This window comes from Eretmochelys imbricata, chromosome 12 (assembly GCF_965152235.1).
Source record: "Eretmochelys imbricata isolate rEreImb1 chromosome 12, rEreImb1.hap1, whole genome shotgun sequence".
NCBI lineage: Eukaryota > Metazoa > Chordata > Testudines > Cheloniidae > Eretmochelys > Eretmochelys imbricata.
Genome location: NC_135583.1, coordinates 1,425,944 through 1,443,629, shown reverse-complemented (window position 1 = coordinate 1,443,629; position 17,686 = coordinate 1,425,944). Strand labels below are relative to the sequence as shown.

At 60.0% G+C, this 17,686-nt stretch overlaps 2 protein-coding genes and 1 long non-coding RNA gene across 5 annotated transcripts; 2 read left to right on the top strand and 1 right to left on the bottom strand.

Annotated features, from left to right (window-relative positions):
- Nucleotides 1-440: 440 nt before the first annotated feature.
- On the bottom strand, nt 441-7,079 carry LOC144273052 (chymotrypsinogen 2-like). The gene is made up of 7 exons (XM_077831528.1): nt 6,195-7,079; nt 5,635-5,738; nt 4,685-4,764; nt 3,408-3,486; nt 2,940-3,120; nt 2,305-2,438; nt 441-612 (listed from the first exon to the last, which is right to left on the bottom strand). Exons 1-7 carry the CDS (start codon nt 6,244-6,246, stop codon nt 451-453), a joined length of 792 nt encoding a protein of 263 aa, XP_077687654.1. The 5' UTR covers nt 6,247-7,079; the 3' UTR covers nt 441-450.
- On the top strand, nt 605-9,215 carry LOC144273053 (uncharacterized). Of its 3 annotated transcripts, none has more exons than XR_013347716.1 (4): nt 605-1,409; nt 1,780-2,008; nt 3,130-3,312; nt 7,956-9,215. It is a non-coding gene; the product is annotated as an uncharacterized LOC144273053 (long non-coding RNA). The 3 variants fall into 3 exon arrangements; XR_013347717.1 differs by lacking the exon at nt 7,956-9,215 and adding an exon at nt 4,012-4,352; XR_013347718.1 differs by lacking the exon at nt 1,780-2,008.
- Nucleotides 9,216-13,221: 4,006 nt separating this feature from the next.
- LOC144273051 (chymotrypsinogen 2-like) lies at nt 13,222-16,954 on the top strand. Its single transcript, XM_077831527.1, has 7 exons — nt 13,222-13,273; nt 13,731-13,834; nt 14,706-14,785; nt 15,195-15,273; nt 15,584-15,764; nt 16,266-16,399; nt 16,793-16,954. Exons 1-7 carry the CDS (start codon nt 13,222-13,224, stop codon nt 16,952-16,954), a joined length of 792 nt encoding a protein of 263 aa, XP_077687653.1.
- The last annotated feature ends 732 nt before the right edge of the window (nt 16,955-17,686 follow it).

Genomic DNA, 17,686 nt, shown 5'->3' with positions numbered 1-17,686 from the left:
AAAGCGAAACCAGCCTCCCCACTGGCCCCGCCCCGCCCACGTTAAGGCGGAACCGACTCTTAAGGTGGCGCCGATCGGCAGAGCCGGGGCAGCGAGCGCTGGGCAGGGGCAGTCTCCTGCCCACAAGGGAGGCGGTGGGGTTGGCTCGGGGGAAGGCCGCTGGTGCCGCCTGGCATGACAGCCCTCCCCTGGCCCGCCTCGGGGCGCCCAACCCACAGCGTCCCGCAGAGCTTGTAAGGCCTTCGGAGAGCCCCAGGGACAGTGGGCTACAAGGACAACCTCCCCCAGGCCGGGGGCGAGAGCAGACGAGGCCGGGGGTCCCCACTGCCCCAGCTTTCTCCCCTCCCGTGAGCCCTGTCGCGGCCCAGGAGCCAAGGACTGCAGGGCATGGGCACAGCTGGTCTCTAATGTGTCTTTATTGACCCGTCACGCTGGGAACGTGCTGCTGCGTTAATTGGCCGCGATGGTCTGGTCGATCCAGGCCCTGAGCTTGGTGACGCGGGCGTAAACGCCGGGTGTGGAGGGGGAGCAGGTCCTGCTTCCCCAGGAGACGATCCCCACCAGGGTCCAGGCGCCGTCCTGCTGGCACACCAGGGGGCCGCCGGAGTCGCCCTGCAAGGAGAAGCAGCAGCAGGTTGGGGGGGCGTCTCCTTCTAGGGGGTCGCAAAGCGAGGGGGACCTGCTCATCCACCGGCTGATCCCCGAATGCAAACGAGTCTGCGCTTGTCTGGATGGGGCCCTGTGTATCCACTGCGGGTCCCAGGGCTGGGGAGAGCTATGGGGAGCGGGGATCGCGGGCAGAGAAACAAGGGGTGTCGCAGGGAGACTGGCCCTTTAAGAGAGAAGAGGCCCATGCCCCCTGTGACTGGTCAGCTGCCTCCCAGGTGGGCTTAAGAAAGGGGCCGGGGGAGGACAAGGAGAGAGGTAGGGGGCAGAGGTAGATCACATCACAGAGACGGTGGGGCTAGCTAAAGGTGCAAGCCATTGTTGGGGAGAACGGCCCAGAGCTGGGGAGCCCAGTGGAGTTTTGGGAGCTGTTGTGCTGAGACCCCTAGGAACAAGGGGAAGAACCGGGCTGGTTAGGGGGCACTGAGCCTGAACCAAGAGGATGGGTGCTGGATGGGGGATCTGGGGTAGGACTGCAAGCGAAGAGACCCGGGCAGTGGGATACTGCGGGGAGCCCTCTCCCAGGAGACCAGACTGGGGGCTCGAGGGGAAGAGCGAATCTGGGGGCCCTCAGGGGCATGGCTGGAGAGTAGGGCCTGGAGCAGGGGCAAAGAGCTGGGAACAGGCTGGATACGCTCCTTGGAAAGCAGCTGTGACTGTCCTTCGGGGGTTTGGGCAGACCAGTTTTACCATGAGGGTTCTGCATGTTCCTGAACGTGTACACGAATACACCATGCCCGGAGGTAGGTCTTGAACTGCACACTGAGACACTGTATTCCTGTCTAGGGGCGATGGAAGGGGAAACTGAGGCAGATGTCCCAATTGTGCAGAAGCCTGGGGCCACCCTGCTCCAGGTGCATGGAGGAAGGGAAGGCTGGCTGCATGGAGCCAGGGGTGGACAAAGGAGGGCTATGCAGACAGCTGTAGGGATGGGGTGACAGGCAGGCAGGGATAGCTGAAGGGGGAGGTGGCCAGAAGGACAGTCCTCTCGGTGGTGGCTGTGGTGAAGTGGGAATTTTCTAGGCTATTTTTAGGAAGCTGGTGTGTGCCTCAGTTTCCCCACTTTGCTGCATTGTTACCCAGTGGGGTGGAAAAGAACTGTTTGTTCTCAAGGCAGGTGAAGAGACAAGTGGTACTAGCTATCTGGGCCTGAGTCCCCATATCAATGGGGTGTCTGAGAAGACAAAAGGAAACTCAATCACAGGGCTCTGACAGCCAGTGAAAAAGGGATTGCCCGTCTCTGGCAGGGAAGCTGGGCAAGGATACCCGGCTGCCAAACCCCGGCCTGGAAGGCATAAGAGAAGAACTGGCTGCTAGAAGGAGTCAGGCCTCTCGTCTGGAGGTGAGGCGCCGCCCGAACAGTGGGGGTCCCTGCATCTGGGCAGGGTGCTGGCACAGTGGGCCTTGCGGTGTGAGGCAGGGGAGCTGAAGGCCAGCCTAAGGAGGCGGTGAGGCCGTGCTCTAACCCGGAGGGAGAGTGAGACCCCCTGGAGGTCTGGCACATTGCAGGGGTTCTCTCTAGAGACTGTTTTAAAGTGGGGGCCATAGCATGGCCCCTGGGGATCTGTGCCAGCACTAGGAGCGATGTGTGGCCAGACAGGTGGGCACAGGGGGCCGCGGCGCTGCAGAGCTGGGTACCATGCAGGAGGAGGCTCCAGCAGCGCCCGCGCAGATCATGACGTCCGCGATCCTGAAGCCCCAGTAGGTCTTGCACTGCGTGTTGGTCAGCAGGGGCAGGGCCACCTGCTGCAGCTCGTCTGGGGTGTTCTGAGCTGGAAAACAGGCAGGCAGGAGACGGCGTCAGCTGGGCAGCATGGGGCAGCTCCCGATCCCTGGCACTACAGCCCCATGGCCTCGCCTGGCACTGGGACCCCAACAGAGAGGGAGGGGCCTGGAGAGCTCCCCCCGGGGCCCCTCTGCAGAGGAAAGGCCCCAGCTGCCCCTGCCCTCCTGGGGCACGCACAGGGTAGCTGTGCCCAGTCAGGTGGGGACCCCTGGGGGGGCCTTCCAGCCAAATTTTCTGGGTTTGGCCTGGGACAGGGAGAGAGGCAGGGCCTGGAACTCTAGCCGGAAGGGGCAGAAGGCTGCCCAGAGCTGGGGGTCCTGAGTAGGGCCCCCTTTCCTAGTCCAGTATGTGCCCGGGAAGGTCAGGGGGCGGGGGACTGAGGTGAGGGGATGGCAGCCAGATCAGTTGGCTAAGTTGAGTTCCCCTTGGCACTCCAGGAGTCTGTCCTCCAAGCGGCCAGAGCGGTGCAGAGACCCGGAGACTTTACCCTTGGGATCAGTCAGGCCCCAGCCCGTGGTCACGCAGGTCAGGCCTCCGGGGAAGTCATCAGTGGCCTCGGGCAGGCACACGGGGGACACGCGGGCTGTCAGCTTGGCTGGGGAGGCCAGCTTCAGCAGGGTGATGTCATTCTTCACGGTTAACATGCTGAAACTGGGGTTCTTGAAAACCTGCCACAGGAGACAGCGGAGTCTAGACCACATCCAGCACCTGTCGAAGACCCCACCGAAATCTCATCCACCCCACAGCAGGACCCATGTAGGCCGCATCCACCCCACTCCAGCCGGACTCCCCAGAGACCGCGACCACCCCCTGCAGGACCCTGAGGAGCTCCGCGCGTGAGACGTGGCACAGGCTGACCTGTGAGTGTACCGGGGGTTGAGGTGGGCACGAAGGCTCACATGGAGGGAGGATGTGTGCAGCCCCCGAGGGGACCCTGTGCCGGCCAGCCCCCTACCTGGGCGATCTGCAGGACTTGCACATCCTCGGCCGGAGAGCCTTGGTCAAATTCCCCCAGAACCACACGGTCACTGGTGCTGCAGGGGGAAGAAAAGGAAGCCCCGAGTATAGGGAATGGTGGGGCAGGCCTGGCTCCCTGCAGCACCTTCTGTCCCCTCCCCCAGGCACTGCCCAGGCCTGGTGTGGGGGGATCTATGCCCAGGAAGCGTGGCAGGGGTATGGCAGGGCAGTGGGAGCCCCTGGAGCTGGCTTATGCTCTGGGGATTGCAGGGCTGAAACAAGCAGCTGGGGACGTGTGCCCTGAGCGGAGCTCCCTTCATCAGGACACTGATGCCTGGGCCCCATCCCCAGCAGTATCTGCCAGGACAGCTCAGTGCAGATGGCGCATCCATCCCCTCTGCGTCCCCTCGCCCGCCTGTCCAACTCTAGTGCCTGGTTCTTGCAGGGTTGCCAGGCGTCAGTTTTTTTACTGGAACGCCCGGTTGAAAAGGGACCCTGGTGACTCTGGTCTGCACCGCTGACTGACCTGTTAAAAGTCTGGTCGGTGGCGCAGCAGAGCTAAGGCAGGCTTCCTGCCTGACCTGGTACCATATGGCTCCCAGATGCGGCAACATGTCCCGTGGCCCCTAGGCGCAGGGGCAATCGGGGAAGCTCTGGGATCCACAGCCAATGGGAGCTGCGGGGGCGGTGCCTGCAGGCTTGGGCAACGCGCCTCAGTCTAGTCTGACTGCTTCTGGGAGCAGCATGGAGCCACTGCCAGGGCAAGCAGGAACCCTGCCTTGGCCCCGCTGCACCACCAACTGGAGCCGCCAGAGGTAAGCGCTGCTGAACCCGACCCCTGAACCCCCTCCTGCACCGCGAACCCCTTGCCCCAGGTTAGAACCCCCTCCTGCACCCTAACTGCCTCCAAGACCCTACACCCCTCACCTGCACCCCAACCCTCTGCCCCAGCCCTGAGCCCCCTCCAGGAGCCCACAGCCCCACCTGCATCACAACCCCCTCCCCCAGCCTGGAGCCCCTCGTGCACCGCAAACCCCTCTTACCAAGCCCCATCCCAGAGCTCGCACCCTCAGCCGGAGCCCTCCCATACCCCAGCCCCCTACCCCAGCTCGGTGAAAGTGAGTTAGGGTGGGAGAGAGCGAGCGACTGAGGGAGGGGGGCTGGAGTGAGAAGGCTTAGGGCCTCGGGGAAGGGGCAAGGAAGTTCGGTTTTGTGCAATTAGAAAGTTGGTAAACTAGGGCCTTGGCGCCCCGTGGCTCCCACGTAGGTTCCTACCTGACTCTGCAGTGGGCAGCCGTGACCACCCAGTTCTCGCTAATCAGGGAGCCGCCGCAGAAATGGAAGCCGGTGTTGTCCTGTGGGGAGGGGGAGAGCAGGCAGTGTTTGAGCTGGCCTACCATGGCCATGTGCCAGGGACCCCCGCTGCTGTCTGGAGGGGGCTGCCAGGAACTAAGGGAGGGGAATCAGGGCCAGAGCATCAAAATAAGGGGGAGCAACTGGCTGAGACCCATCGCTGGGAAGCAGGCGCCCCTTCCTAGCAGCCAGTGCTCTCTGCCCCATTTGCCAGGCTCTGCCAGACACAGATTGCAGCAGGGGCAGGCCTGCCCCACCCCGCAGGGATCTCTGCCGAGCCTGTGTGCTTGGAAGGGAGCCAGGGTCTGCGATGCCCGGCAGGGGCTGGGAGCGGCAGGAGAGAAGGGAACTCGGGGCAGGGGAAGGGTTCCCACCAGATCCTGGGTGCTGGAGCTGAGGGGCTCTGGGAGCAGGGCTGGGGGAAGGGTCCTGGCAGGTGCCCTTGGAGTGGCAGAGAGGCCAGGTCAGTTCATCCCACGATCTTGGGCAGCGCTGCCCCGTCGGGTAACAGGCCCTTGTTCCACAGTAGAGCAGGCACTGACTGGGGGCAGGGAGGCTGGGAGTCCATCTACACACTGGAGCCAATCTAAGCAGCCAGGGACAGCCAGTGCTGCTGGGAAACGCACACAGAACGTGGAGGCGGGTGCTGCAGGGAGCAGCTGGGGGCCCAGATGCCAAGGTGATGGGCATGTGCAGGCCCTGTCAGATGAATCCCCAGTAGCACTGAGACACTGCCTAGCTGCCCTGGGACACCATGAAATCACATCCCCACCTCCCCGGGTTCTCTAAGGGCCAGACCCCTCCTGCCTTTCCCCCCAGCTTTGCTCCCCACGGGGGTCCTTGCCTGGCCGAAGGGGTTGCTGGGCTCTCACCTGCAGGGAGACCTGCCAGGGCCAGGATCCAGGAACCGCCGTCTCGCCGTTCACGATTCGTGCATAGCCGCTGATGACAGGCTGGATGGCAGGGAGGCCGCAGCCTGCAGGAGGGAAGGAGAGGAGCTGACCACAGCTCCTGGTGTCCAGCGGGGAGGGAGCACAGCGCTAGGGCCCAGGCTGCTCCGTGGGGCACCCCAGCAATGGGGCGGTAGCTGGGGGGTCGGTCAGTTGCTGGGGGACCTTGCTACAGCCATGGGCATGCACTGCCCACTCCAGTTCACCTGGGGGCGTCCCCCAGAGCCAGGGCCAGGGCTGTACTGCCACCATGGGGGGGAGGATGGACTGGGGGGGCCCCGAGCGCTGTCGAGCACAGCAGGGCATTGGCTGCATCCATCTGCGCCATCAGCAGTGTGTCTCTCCAGCCGCGGGAGTAGCGACAGGGCTGGGGCCACCGTCACCTGCGTCCTCTCGGGAGCTCCCTGTGGCAGAGAGACCCTTCCCCGGCTCTGGGCCTTCCAGCCCCTGCTGGCAGTCGAAGGAGGCCGGGTGGCACTTACCATGGGCAGCGCCCAGGAAGGCAAGGCAGGGCAGGAGCCAGAGGAAAGCCATTCTGCTTCTTACATGGGTGGCAGAGACCAAGCAGGGTCAGCAGCCCTTTATATACTCTTGCCAGGAGGCAGCTCAGAAAGGGACAGGAGCCAATTTTCCACCCTGCTGTCCTTGGAGAGATAAGCTGGCAGCCCCAAAGGAGCCGTGGGCAGAGCACCAGGGGTCAGGCTGGCTGGGGGCAGGGCTTGGGACCGCAGCAGCTGCTGTCTGGAGGAGTGTGGGGAGCCAGAGAGCCGATGGACATAGGCCTGGGAGCAGGGAGCCCGTGGGAGTCAGTGACCCTCTACCCTCAAGGGAGTGACAACCCCGGGAGATCCGGGTGCCAGGCAGCCAGGGCCTTGCCTCGCAGTGTGGGGTGCACACTGCCCCTCCCCACTGAGGTGTTAGTGATGAGCAAATTGTTCTGGCGTACAGTTGGCACTGCCTAATCCTCCCAGCACCATGCGTTGTGAGCCAGCACCCTCCTGTGGCCCCCACCCCAGCCAGATGGGCCACTGCAGAGCAGGGTCCTTTAGTGTGTCCGGGATGTAGCTGCATGGAGAACCCAGGAGTCCTGAGCCCTGGTCCCTGCAGTTGCCCCGCCCGCTTCAGTGCATATTGTCATGATGTTGTGGGAATAACAGCCCCATTTATACCTGTTATTCCCTCTCTCCTTGTGCTTCTTGTGGTGCGGTTTCCTTCAGAGCTCCTTTGCTTTGACAGCCCTGCCTCGGACCTCGCACTGGTTGGTTGTGCTGTCCCAGGGCAGGGGCTGGGGTGCAGCCGAAGACCTCCATCTGCCAGCCCATCTCAGGGTTTCTTTGTTCTGGGTCCCCCAGAGAACTGGTTTTCGGGCCGAGCTGCTGACCCTGGAGGGGGATTGCCCAGCCCAGTCCTGCAGGAATGGGCACTCGGGGCCAGAGGGTGGGCGTTGGGGTCATGGGGGTGCTGGTGCTGCATGCGAGGAAGTGGAAAGCGGCTGCTTGTGCCCGAGGCTAAACTGAGCTGGTATCAGCAGGGCGTATGATTAGCCAGACGCCAGCCCAGGCCTGGCTTTAACCCCTTGACAGTCTCTAGCGTCCGTCCCCAGGAGGTGTAGGGCTGAGCCCTTGGTGTGGCAGATGCCAACCTAGCAAGTGCTGAGACAGGCTGATTCCCCCACCAGGGACAGCTCTGGTTTCCACAACATGGGAGATTGCCAAGGGGCAGAGGAGAGGCTGCCCCCGTGTGAGGAGAGGGCCCCAACAAGGTTGTGTCAGAGAAGAGCTGGAGGGGATTTGGCTAAGTGGCTCAGAGTTGAGGAAAAACAATGAGGAGTCTGCTGGCACCTTAAAGATTTATTTGGGCATAAGCTTTCATGGGTAAAAAACCCACTTCTTCAGATGCATGGAGTGAAAATGACAGATCCAGGCATAGATAGATACTGGCACATGAAGAGAAGGGAGGTACCTCACCCATGCGGACAGGGCCAATTCAGTCCACTCCAATAATTGATGAGGAAGGTGTCAATTCCAAGAGAGGGGAAATTGCTTAGGCCCAAATAAATTTGTTAGTCTTTAAGGTGCCACCGTAATCCTCATTGTTTTTATGGATACAGACAAACGCGACTACCCCTATGATACTTGACATCATGCAGAGTTGAGGGAATCAAGAAGGCTCGTAGGTGCCCAACTCCCATGGGAAGAGGCGCCTAATTCCCATTGTGAATGCCACCTTTGATCTTTTCTTAGGTCTGGAGATGGTGGCAGCGGCTGCTGCCCCTTTTAGCCAGGAAATGAGGCCTGGCCGGTCGCTGCAGGAGGAAGAGGAAGGGAGGATGCACATCACGAGTTTCTTTGGCTAGTTGCTCACAAAGAATGGCCTTGGCCCAGGGTGGCTGGCCTGGATCCTACTGGGATCTGGGAAGTGGGTGGGCGAAAGCCCGCCCACTGCTAAAGGACCCCCCTCAGCCTAAGGGGAGGATCCACAGGACCCGAAAATCAAATGATTCCGGGGGACAACTAACGAAATAACAGGGACAGGAGTGTGGTCAAAGGGTCAAACGAAGGGAACCGGAAGGGGACACCGAGCAGAGAACCCTGGACAGCGCCCACTGCTCCTCAAAGGCATCAAGGGAGTCAGTGGATGCCGCCCAGAGGAACTTTGCCCGGAGGCGTGAACAGACGGAGGATCGGAAATAGGCCCCGCAGTCAAAGGAGACCCTGGCTGGCTGGCTGGCCTGGATAGAAGGCAGGTTCAGCGCCCCTGTGCCAGGACCCGTGCCCCGCCCCTTTGGTCAGTTCAGAGGGCGGGGCAGCACTTGGCACTGCAAGGGCTTAGGGAGACAGAGATAAAGGCCATCTCTGAGGGGCAGGCTGAAGGCAGCAGAGGGGTGAGCTGGACAGAGGCAGGGATGTAGCAGAGCAGGCTACCCCACCCCCCCTCCATGTCTCTATGGTGGAGAGCTGGAGCCAGAGGACCTGTGCAGGGGAAGTGATCTCCCAGCAGAGAGGCTGGGAGGGTCCCGCTGGAGGAGCACGCTGGTACGCCAGGGGAAGGGATGGCAGGGACAGAAGAGGACTGAGGAAGAGCCTGAGTGTGGTGGAAGATGCTGGCATGTGGCATGTGCTGTGTCATGGAATTACGGGGACTCCAGCAGAGGGAAATTGAGGCAGGGACAGCTTGCCCACACCACAAGAGAGCCCTCTGTTGGTGGCTGCCCTGCTACAGCACACACAGTCCTGCTCCCCTGGGCACAGTAGGATTGAATGACAGCAAGCACTAGCTCAGACATCCCCAAGTCTGCAACTCCAGCAAGCTCTGTGCCCAGGAAAGCCCAATCCAGCTGCTTCCTCTCAGGTCCATACTCCCAGCTCACGAAAGCTTATGCTCAAATAAATTGGTTAGTCTCTAAGGTGCCACAAGTACTCCTTTTGTTTTTGCAAATACAGACTAACATGACTGCTACTCTGAAATACTATGTATAGTGCCAATAAAAATAAATAATACTTTATGCCATTTATAATCGACCTGTGGAACTCATTGCTACAGGACATCATGGCGTTAAGGGCCGAGTCTGGATTTCCAAAGTGCTGATTAATCTCCTGACTGGGATCAAAGTGTTTAGCTGGGATGCATGGGCAGGGTCACCCTGTTTATGACTTGAGAACATACTCTGATTATCAGAGGGAGTCAGGGGGTGATAGCTTCACAACTGGCCAGGTGCATTGTGGACGGTGCTCAGCTTTTTCCGAAGCATTGGGGTTGGGCCCAGCTGGAGTCAGGCCACTGAGCTGGAAGGATCCCCATCAGAGTGGGGGTGGCCCATCTGAACCTTCACCTGCTCCCAGGTGGGTTATTTCCTTCAGATGAGTATTTCTCATGTATTCAGAGAACCTTCATCAGCATCTGCCATGAAATGGCCAGTAGAGAGGCTGGGGCAGTGTTTCCATAGCAGGAGGGAATCATGTCTCCTCTAGAAGGGCTGAGATGCATTACAGCAGTGGTTCTCAACCAGGCGTGCATGTACGCCTGGGGATACACAGAGGTCTTCCATGGGGGTACATCAACTCATCTAGATATTTGCCTAATTTTACAGCAGGCTACATAAAAACACTAGGGAAGTCAGTACAAACTAGAATTTCATACAATGACTCTTCTACTGCTCTATATATTATACAGTGAAATGTAAGGACTATATTTATATTTTAATTGATTCATTGGTGCCGACTTTTCAAACTGCTGGGGGGTGCTCGACCCCTGGCTCTGCCCCAGGCACCGCCCCCCACTCCACCCCTTCCCCTAAGGCCTCACCCCCATCCTGCCTCTTTCTGCCCCCACCCCGCATCTTCCCTCCCAGTTCTGCCCCCGCCTTGGAGCTCATGGTGTCCCCACTCCTCCCTCCCAGCCTCCCAGAACACTACAAAACAGCTGTTTGCGGCAGGTGGGAGGCGCTGGGAGGGAGCGGGGGCACTGATCTAGGGGCCCGCCGGCAGGGGGGAGGTGCTGGGGGGAACTGATGCGGGGCTGCCAGTGGGTGTTCCACACCCACTGTTTTTTCCCCATGGGTGTTCCAACCACAGAGCACCCACAGAGTCAGTTCCTATGAATGATTTATTAGGGCTAGTGTCCCTAGCCTGTGTTTGCCAGAAGCTGGGAATGGCCGACAGGGCATGGATCACTTGGTGATTAAGAACATAAGAATGGCCAGACTGGGTCAGACCAAAGGTCCATCCAGCCCAGTAACCTGTCTACCGACAGTGGTCAATGCCAGGTGCCCCAGAGGGAATGAACAGGATGGGTAATCATCAAGTGATCCATCCCGTCACCCAATCCCAGCTTCTGGCAAACAGAGGCTAAGGACACCATCCTGCCCATCCTGGCTAATAGCCATTGATGGACCTGTCCTCCATGAATCTATCTAGCTCCCTTTTGAACCCCCTTATAGTCTTGGCCTTCACAACACCCTCTGGCAAGGAGTTCCAGAGGTTGACAGCGCGTTGTGTGGAAAAAAACCTTTCTTTTGTTTGTTTTAAACCTGCTACCTATTAATTTCATTTGGTGGCCCCTTGTTCTTGTGTTATGAGGAGTAAATAACACTTCCTTATTTACTTTCTCCACACCAGTCATGATTTTATAGACCTCTATCATATCCCCCTTAGTCGCCTCTTTTCCAAGCTGAAAAGTCCCAGTCTTATTAATCTCTCCTCATACGGAAGCTGTTCTATACATTTCCTAATCATTTTCTGAACCTTCCAATATACCTTTTTTGAGATGGGGCGATCACATCTGCACGCAGTATTCAAGATGTGGGCGTACCGTGGATTTATACAGAGGCAATAGGATATTTTCTGTCTTATTATCTCACTCTTTCTTGATGATTCCCAACATTCTGTTCACTTTTTTGACGGCCACTGCACATTGAATGGATGTTTTCAGAGAACTCCCCACAGTGATGCCAGGATCTCTTCCATGAGTGGACCATGCAAAGGCAACCCAGAGAAGGTGGAGGGGACAAATGCAGCTGATGAACATGCACAGACTGGAGCTGACCGAACAGGGAGGAGATGGAGGGAAAGTCTTGAAAGCATCAGTTGGCAGCTGAGTCGGTAACTGGCGGCAGCATCCGAGCACACTGCAGGGCATTCACTGAGGAGCCCTGGAGCTGAGAAGAGCAGCTGAGGGTCCTCCTGCTGCCCTATTGCTCAGCCTATTACCCACTTGTGTCCTGGTCAGGGTGCTGCCCATCCCCCGTGCTTATCAGAAACCTTCTGGCACCTGCCACAGGTGTGCTGGCTGGCCAGGGAAAGCCCCACACCCCGCTCTGAGGGCGCTCTGGTGAGCTGAACAGGCGCCGAGGAAAGCCACCCAGCCTCTGGACGGGGGCAGAAGTGCAAAGGGTCTGTTGACTGTGGGTTGGGGAGAGCCAAATATCTCTGCGCAGGGGACTCCCCAGCTCAGGGCAAGGTTTAAGCCCAGCTAAGAACTGGCTGCAGAATTGTTAGGGTTTGGGTGCTGCACACTTTACTCCTGGCGGAATTCTGTGCCTGAAAATTCTGCACCCAATATTTTAAAATTCTGCATATTTTATTTGTCAAAATAGCACAATATAATATATAATGTAATATAATCACCCCAGTTTCAATTATTTTGGTGATTTATTTCAAAATACGTGTCAGCAAGTATGCCTGGAACAATCCAGACAATGAAAATTATTCAGGAAATGTTTTTTGTCAAATAGATTCCTCACTAGGCATATTAATATGTAACTTTGAGTAATTCATTTAAACTACAGAACAGGAACGTATTTTCTGCCCCTTCAGAAGCAGTGCAAAGGCTTGGGGGAGCCAGGGGTAATGGAGGAGCAGGAAGGAGCCTGGGAGTGAACCTGGAGGGTTGTTGGGTGTGGGTGGGAGAAATATGAAACAGATTTGGGTGGGGGGGGCATGGAGGGATTGTTAGGGAGCCTCCCCCATGCAGACCCTGGCTGACCCCTAGCCTCTCCCATTCAGTCAGGCACATCTGCCCCTTTCCCCATCTGTCCCTGCATCCCCTCCCCTATCCTCACGTGTCCCTGCACCCCCTTCACCAATCCCCTCCTACCATCCCCATGTGTACCTGCACCCCCTTCCCCCGTTCCCGTGTGTCTCTGTGCCCCCACTCAGTCACCTGCCTTCCCCCATGTGTCCCTGCACTCCCTCCCCCATCTCCATGTGTCCCTGCCCGCTCCCCCCTGTACCCACGCCTCCACTGCCATTCAGCCCCTGCTGCAAGTCTGGCACCTGGGAGCGCCTACTCAGTTCTAGCACCACAGTGGTCCCTGGTGGGCAAAAGGCGGAACTGCAGCAACTTTCCGGCAGAATTTATTTTCTGTAAAAAACCAGGCTGCGTGGGACATTAATTACGCGTGTGCGCAGTGGCGCAGAATTCCCCCAGAAGTAACACTTGCCGCCAGCAAGGCACGGTGCGCGAGGAGAGGCCGGGTCACAGGGTGACTGGTAAAACACCATTTAGATGGTAAACCAAAGAAGCAGCCCACTGAGCATTAGGACAGCTTTCGCAGAGCCCTGGGCATTGTGTTCTCCCCTCTGCACAGCCTGCAGGATGCTGAGTGGGGAAGGGAAGCATGCATCATGCACTGCAGGACGTGGTGCCTGGCTCCCTGGGGTTGTCACTCCCCTGAGGGCAGAGGGTCACAGACTCCCATGGGCTCCCTGCTCCCAGGTCTTGGCCCTCTGGCTGCCACGCAGCTCCCTGGCTCCCCACACTCCTCCAGGGAGAGCTGCTGTGGTCCCAGCTCCTGGCCCAAGCCCTGCCCCCAGGCCAGCCTGCCCCTTGGAACTCTGCCCATGGCCCCTCAGGGATGCCCAGCTTATCTCCCCAATGTCCCCAGACAACAGGGTGAAAAACTGGCTCCTGTCTCTTTCTTAGCTGCGACCTCCCCAGAACTGCCCCTGGCAGGAGTATAAAAAGGGCTGCTGACTCTGCTTGGTCTCCACGACCCATGTAAGAAGCAGAATGGCTTTCCTCTGGCTCCTGCCCTGCCTTGCCTTCCTGGGCGCTGCCCATGGTAAGTGCCACCCGGCCTCCTTCGACTGCCAGCAGGGGCTGGAAGGCCCAGAGCCGGGGAAGGGTCTCTCTGCCACAGGGAGCTCCCGAGAAGACGCAGGTGACGGTGGCCCCAGCCCTGTCGCTACTCCCGCGGCTGGAGAGACACACTGCTGATGGCGCAGATGGATGCAGCCAATGCCCTGCTGTGCTCGACAGTGCTCGGGGGCCCCCCCAGTCCATCCTCCCCCCCATGGTGGCAGTACAGCCCTGGCCCTGGCTCTGGGGGACGCCCCCAGGTGAACTGGAGTGGGCAGTGCATGCCCATGGCTGTAGCAAGGTCCCCCAGCAACTGACCGATCCCCCAGCTACCGCCCCATTGCTGGGGTGCCCCACGGAGCAGCCTGGGCCCTAGCGCTGTGCTCCCTCCCCGCTGGACACCAGGAGCTTTGGTCAGCTCCTCTCCTTCCCTCCTGCAGGCTGCGGCCTCCCTGCCATCCAGCCTGTCATCAGCGGCTATGCACGAATCGTGAACGGCGAGACGGCGGTTCCTGGATCCTGGCCCTGGCAGGTCTCCCTGCAGGTGAGAGCCCAGCAACCCCTTCGGCCAGGCAAGGACCCCCGTGGGGAGCAAAGCTGGGGGGAAAGGCAGGAGGGGCCTGGCCCTTAGAGAACCCGGGGAGGTGGGGATGTGATTTCATGGTGTCCCAGGGCAGCTAGGCAGTGTCTCAGTGCTACTGGGGATTCATCTGACAGGGCCTGCACATGCCCATCACCTTGGCATCTGGGCCCCCAGCTGCTCCCTGCAGCACCCGCCTCCACGTTCTGTGTGCGTTTCCCAGCAGCACTGGCTGTCCCTGGCTGCTTAGATTGGCTCCAGTGTGTAGATGGACTCCCAGCCTCCCTGCCCCCAGTCAGTGCCTGCTCTACTGTGGAACAAGGGCCTGTTACCCGACGGGGCAGCGCTGCCCAAGATCGTGGGATGAACTGACCTGGCCTCTCTGCCACTCCAAGGGCACCTGCCAGGACCCTTCCCCCAGCCCTGCTCCCAGAGCCCCTCAGCTCCAGCACCCAGGATCTGGTGGGAACCCTTCCCCTGCCCCGAGTTCCCTTCTCTCCTGCCGCTCCCAGCCCCTGCCGGGCATCGCAGACCCTGGCTCCCTTCCAAGCACACAGGCTCGGCAGAGATCCCTGCGGGGTGGGGCAGGCCTGCCCCTGCTGCAATCTGTGTCTGGCAGAGCCTGGCAAATGGGGCAGAGAGCACTGGCTGCTAGGAAGGGGCGCCTGCTTCCCAGGGATGGGTCTCAGCCAGCTGCTCCCCCTTATTTTGATGCTCTGGCCCCAGTTCCCCACCCCTGGTTCCCAGCAGCTCCCGCCAGGCAGACTTGGGGGGTACCCAGCACACAGCTGTTGTGGACTGGCTCAGTCACCACCCGCTCTCCCTCTCCCCGCAGGACAACACCAGCTTCCGTTTCTGTGGCGGCTCCCTGATCAGCGAGAACTGGGTGGTCACCACTGCCCACTGCAGCGTCAGGTAGGAACCGGGGCAGGAACTGCGGAGCACCATGGTCCTAGCACTAGAGTTGGACAGGCGGGCGAGGGGACGCAGAGGGGATGGATGTGCCATCTGCACTGAGCTGTCCTGGCAGATACTGCTGGGGATGGGGCCCAGGCATCAGTGTCCTGACACAGAGAACTCCTCTCGGGTAGCATGTCCCTGGCTGCTTCCTTCAGCCCTGCAATCCCCTGCCCGGCTGCCCGGGCCCTGAGCCTACTCCAGGGGCTCCCACTGCCCCTTCCATACCCCTGCCACACTTCCTGGGCACAGATCCCCCCACACCAGGCCTGGGCAGTGCCTGGGGGAGGGGACAGAAGGTGCTGCAGGGAGCCAGGCCTGCCCCACCATTCCCTATACTCGGGGCTTCCTTTTCTTCCCCCTGCAGCACCAGTGACCATGTGGTTCTGGGGGAATTTGACCAAGGCTCTCCGGCCGAGGATGTGCAAGTCCTGCAGATCGCCCAGGTAGGGGGCTGGCCGGCACAGGGTCCCCTCGGGGGCTGCACACATCCTCCCTCCATGGGCCTGGAACACCGGGCCCCCAGTGAGCCTTCGTGCCCATCTCAACCCCCGGTACACTCACAGGTCAGCCTGTGCCACGTCTCACGCGCGGAGCTCCTCAGGGTCCTGCAGGGGGTGGTCGCGGTCTCTGGGGAGTCCGGCTGGAGTGGGGTGGATGCGGCCTACATGGGTCCTGCTGTGGGGTGGATGAGATTTCGGTGGGGTCTCCGACAGGTGCTGGATGTGGTCTAGACTCCGCTGTCTCCTGTGGCAGGTTTTCAAGAACCCCAGTTTCAGCATGTTAACCGTGAAGAATGACATCACCCTGCTGAAGCTGGCCTCCCCAGCCAAGCTGACAGCCCGTGTGTCCCCCGTGTGCCTGCCCGAGGCCACTGATGACTTCCCCGGAGGCCTGACCTGCGTGACCACGGGCTGGGGCCTGACTGATCCCAAGGGTAAAGTCTCCGGGTCTCTGCACCGCTCTGGCCGCTTGGAGGACAGACTCCTGGAGTGCCAAGGGGAACTCAACTTAGCCAACTGATCTGGCTGCCATCCCCTCACCTCAGTCCCCCGCCCCCTGACCTTCCCGGGCACATACTGGACTAGGAAAGGGGGCCCTACTCAGGACCCCCCGCTCTGGGCAGCCTTCTGCCCCTTCCGGCTAGAGTTCCAGGCCCTGCCTGTCTCCCTGTCCCAGGCCAAACCCAGAAAATTTGGCTGGAAGGCCCCCCCAGGGGTCCCCACCTGACTGGGTACAGCTACCCTGTGCGTGCCCCAGGAGGGCAGGGGCAGCTGGGGCCTTTCCTCTGCAGAGGGGCCCCGGGGGGAGCTCTCCAGGCCCCTCCCTCTCTGTTGGGGTCCCAGTGCCAGGCGAAGCCATGGGGCTGTAGTGCCAGGGATCGGGAGCTGCCCCATGCTGCCCAGCTGACGCCGTCTCCTGCCTGCCTGTTTTCCAGCTCAGAACACCCCAGACGAGCTGCAGCAGGTGGCCCTGCCCCTGCTGACCAACACGCAGTGCAAGACCTACTGGGGCTTCAGGATCGCGGACGTCATGATCTGCGCGGGCGCTGCTGGAGCCTCCTCCTGCATGGTACCCAGCTCTGCAGCGCCGCGGCCCCCTGTGCCCACCTGTCTGGCCACACATCGCTCCTAGCCCCTGCTCGCCACCTCCGCTCTCTAGCCATCCCTCCCTCCCTGCCTGCCTGTCACCCCAACCCTGCATCTGTCCATGCAGCCCCTCTTGATCTAACCAGGGATCTATGCATCCCTCCCTCCCTTCCTTTAGGCTCCCCTTTCCCTGCCCGCAATCCCCGCTCCCCATAGCTCTCCCCAGCCCTGGGACCCGCAGTGGATACACAGGGCCCCATCCAGACAAGTGCAGACTCGTTTGCATTCGGGGATCAGCCGGTGGATGAGCAGGTCCCCCTCGCTTTGCGACCCCCTAGAAGGAGACGCCCCCCCAACCTGCTGCTTCTCCTTGCAGGGCGACTCCGGCGGCCCCCTGGTGTGCCAGCAGGACGGAACCTGGACCCTGGTGGGGATCGTCTCCTGGGGAAGCAGGACCTGCTCCCCCTCCACGCCCGGCCTTTACGCCCGCGTCACCAAGCTCAGGGCCTGGATCGACCAGACCATTGCGGCCAATTAATGCAGCAGCACATTCCCAGCGTGACGGGTCAATAAAGACACATTAGAGACCAGCTGTGCCCATGCCCTGCAGTCCTTGGCTCCTGGGCCGCGACAGGGCTCATGTGGTGGATGGGGTACAATCGAAACCAAAGGCACAGGGTGTCTGGTCTTCTCCAGTCTGTCTGCATCCCCTGGTGGGATCATACACATGGCTACGTACTGCAGCGCATGGTACCATCCCGTAGCATCGACAGATCATCTAGTCCAGCCCCCTGCGCAGAGGCAGGCCCAAGTAAACCTAGATCAGCCCTGACAGGGGTTTGTCCCACCTGTTCTTAAACCACTCATGACAGATTCCATAGCTTCCCTTGGAACTTACCTACCCTGAGAGTTAGAAAGTTTTTCCTCACATCAAACCTACATCTCCCTTGCTGCAGATAAAGCCCATTAGGTCTTGTCCTGCCCTCAGCAGACACAGCAAATAATTGATCTTTCTAACAGCCCTGAACATGTTTGAAGACTTACCAGGTACCTCCTCAGCCATCTTTTCTCCAGACTAAACATGCCCATGGCTGACCAGGTTTAACCTTTCCTCACAGGGCAGGTTTTCTAAACTTTTGATCCATTTTGTTGCTGTTCTCTGGACTCTCAATTTGTCCACATCTTCCCTAAGGTGTGGTGCCCAGAACTGGACATTGGGGGCCTCCCCAGTGCTGAGCAGAATGGGACAATGACCTCCTATGCCTTACAC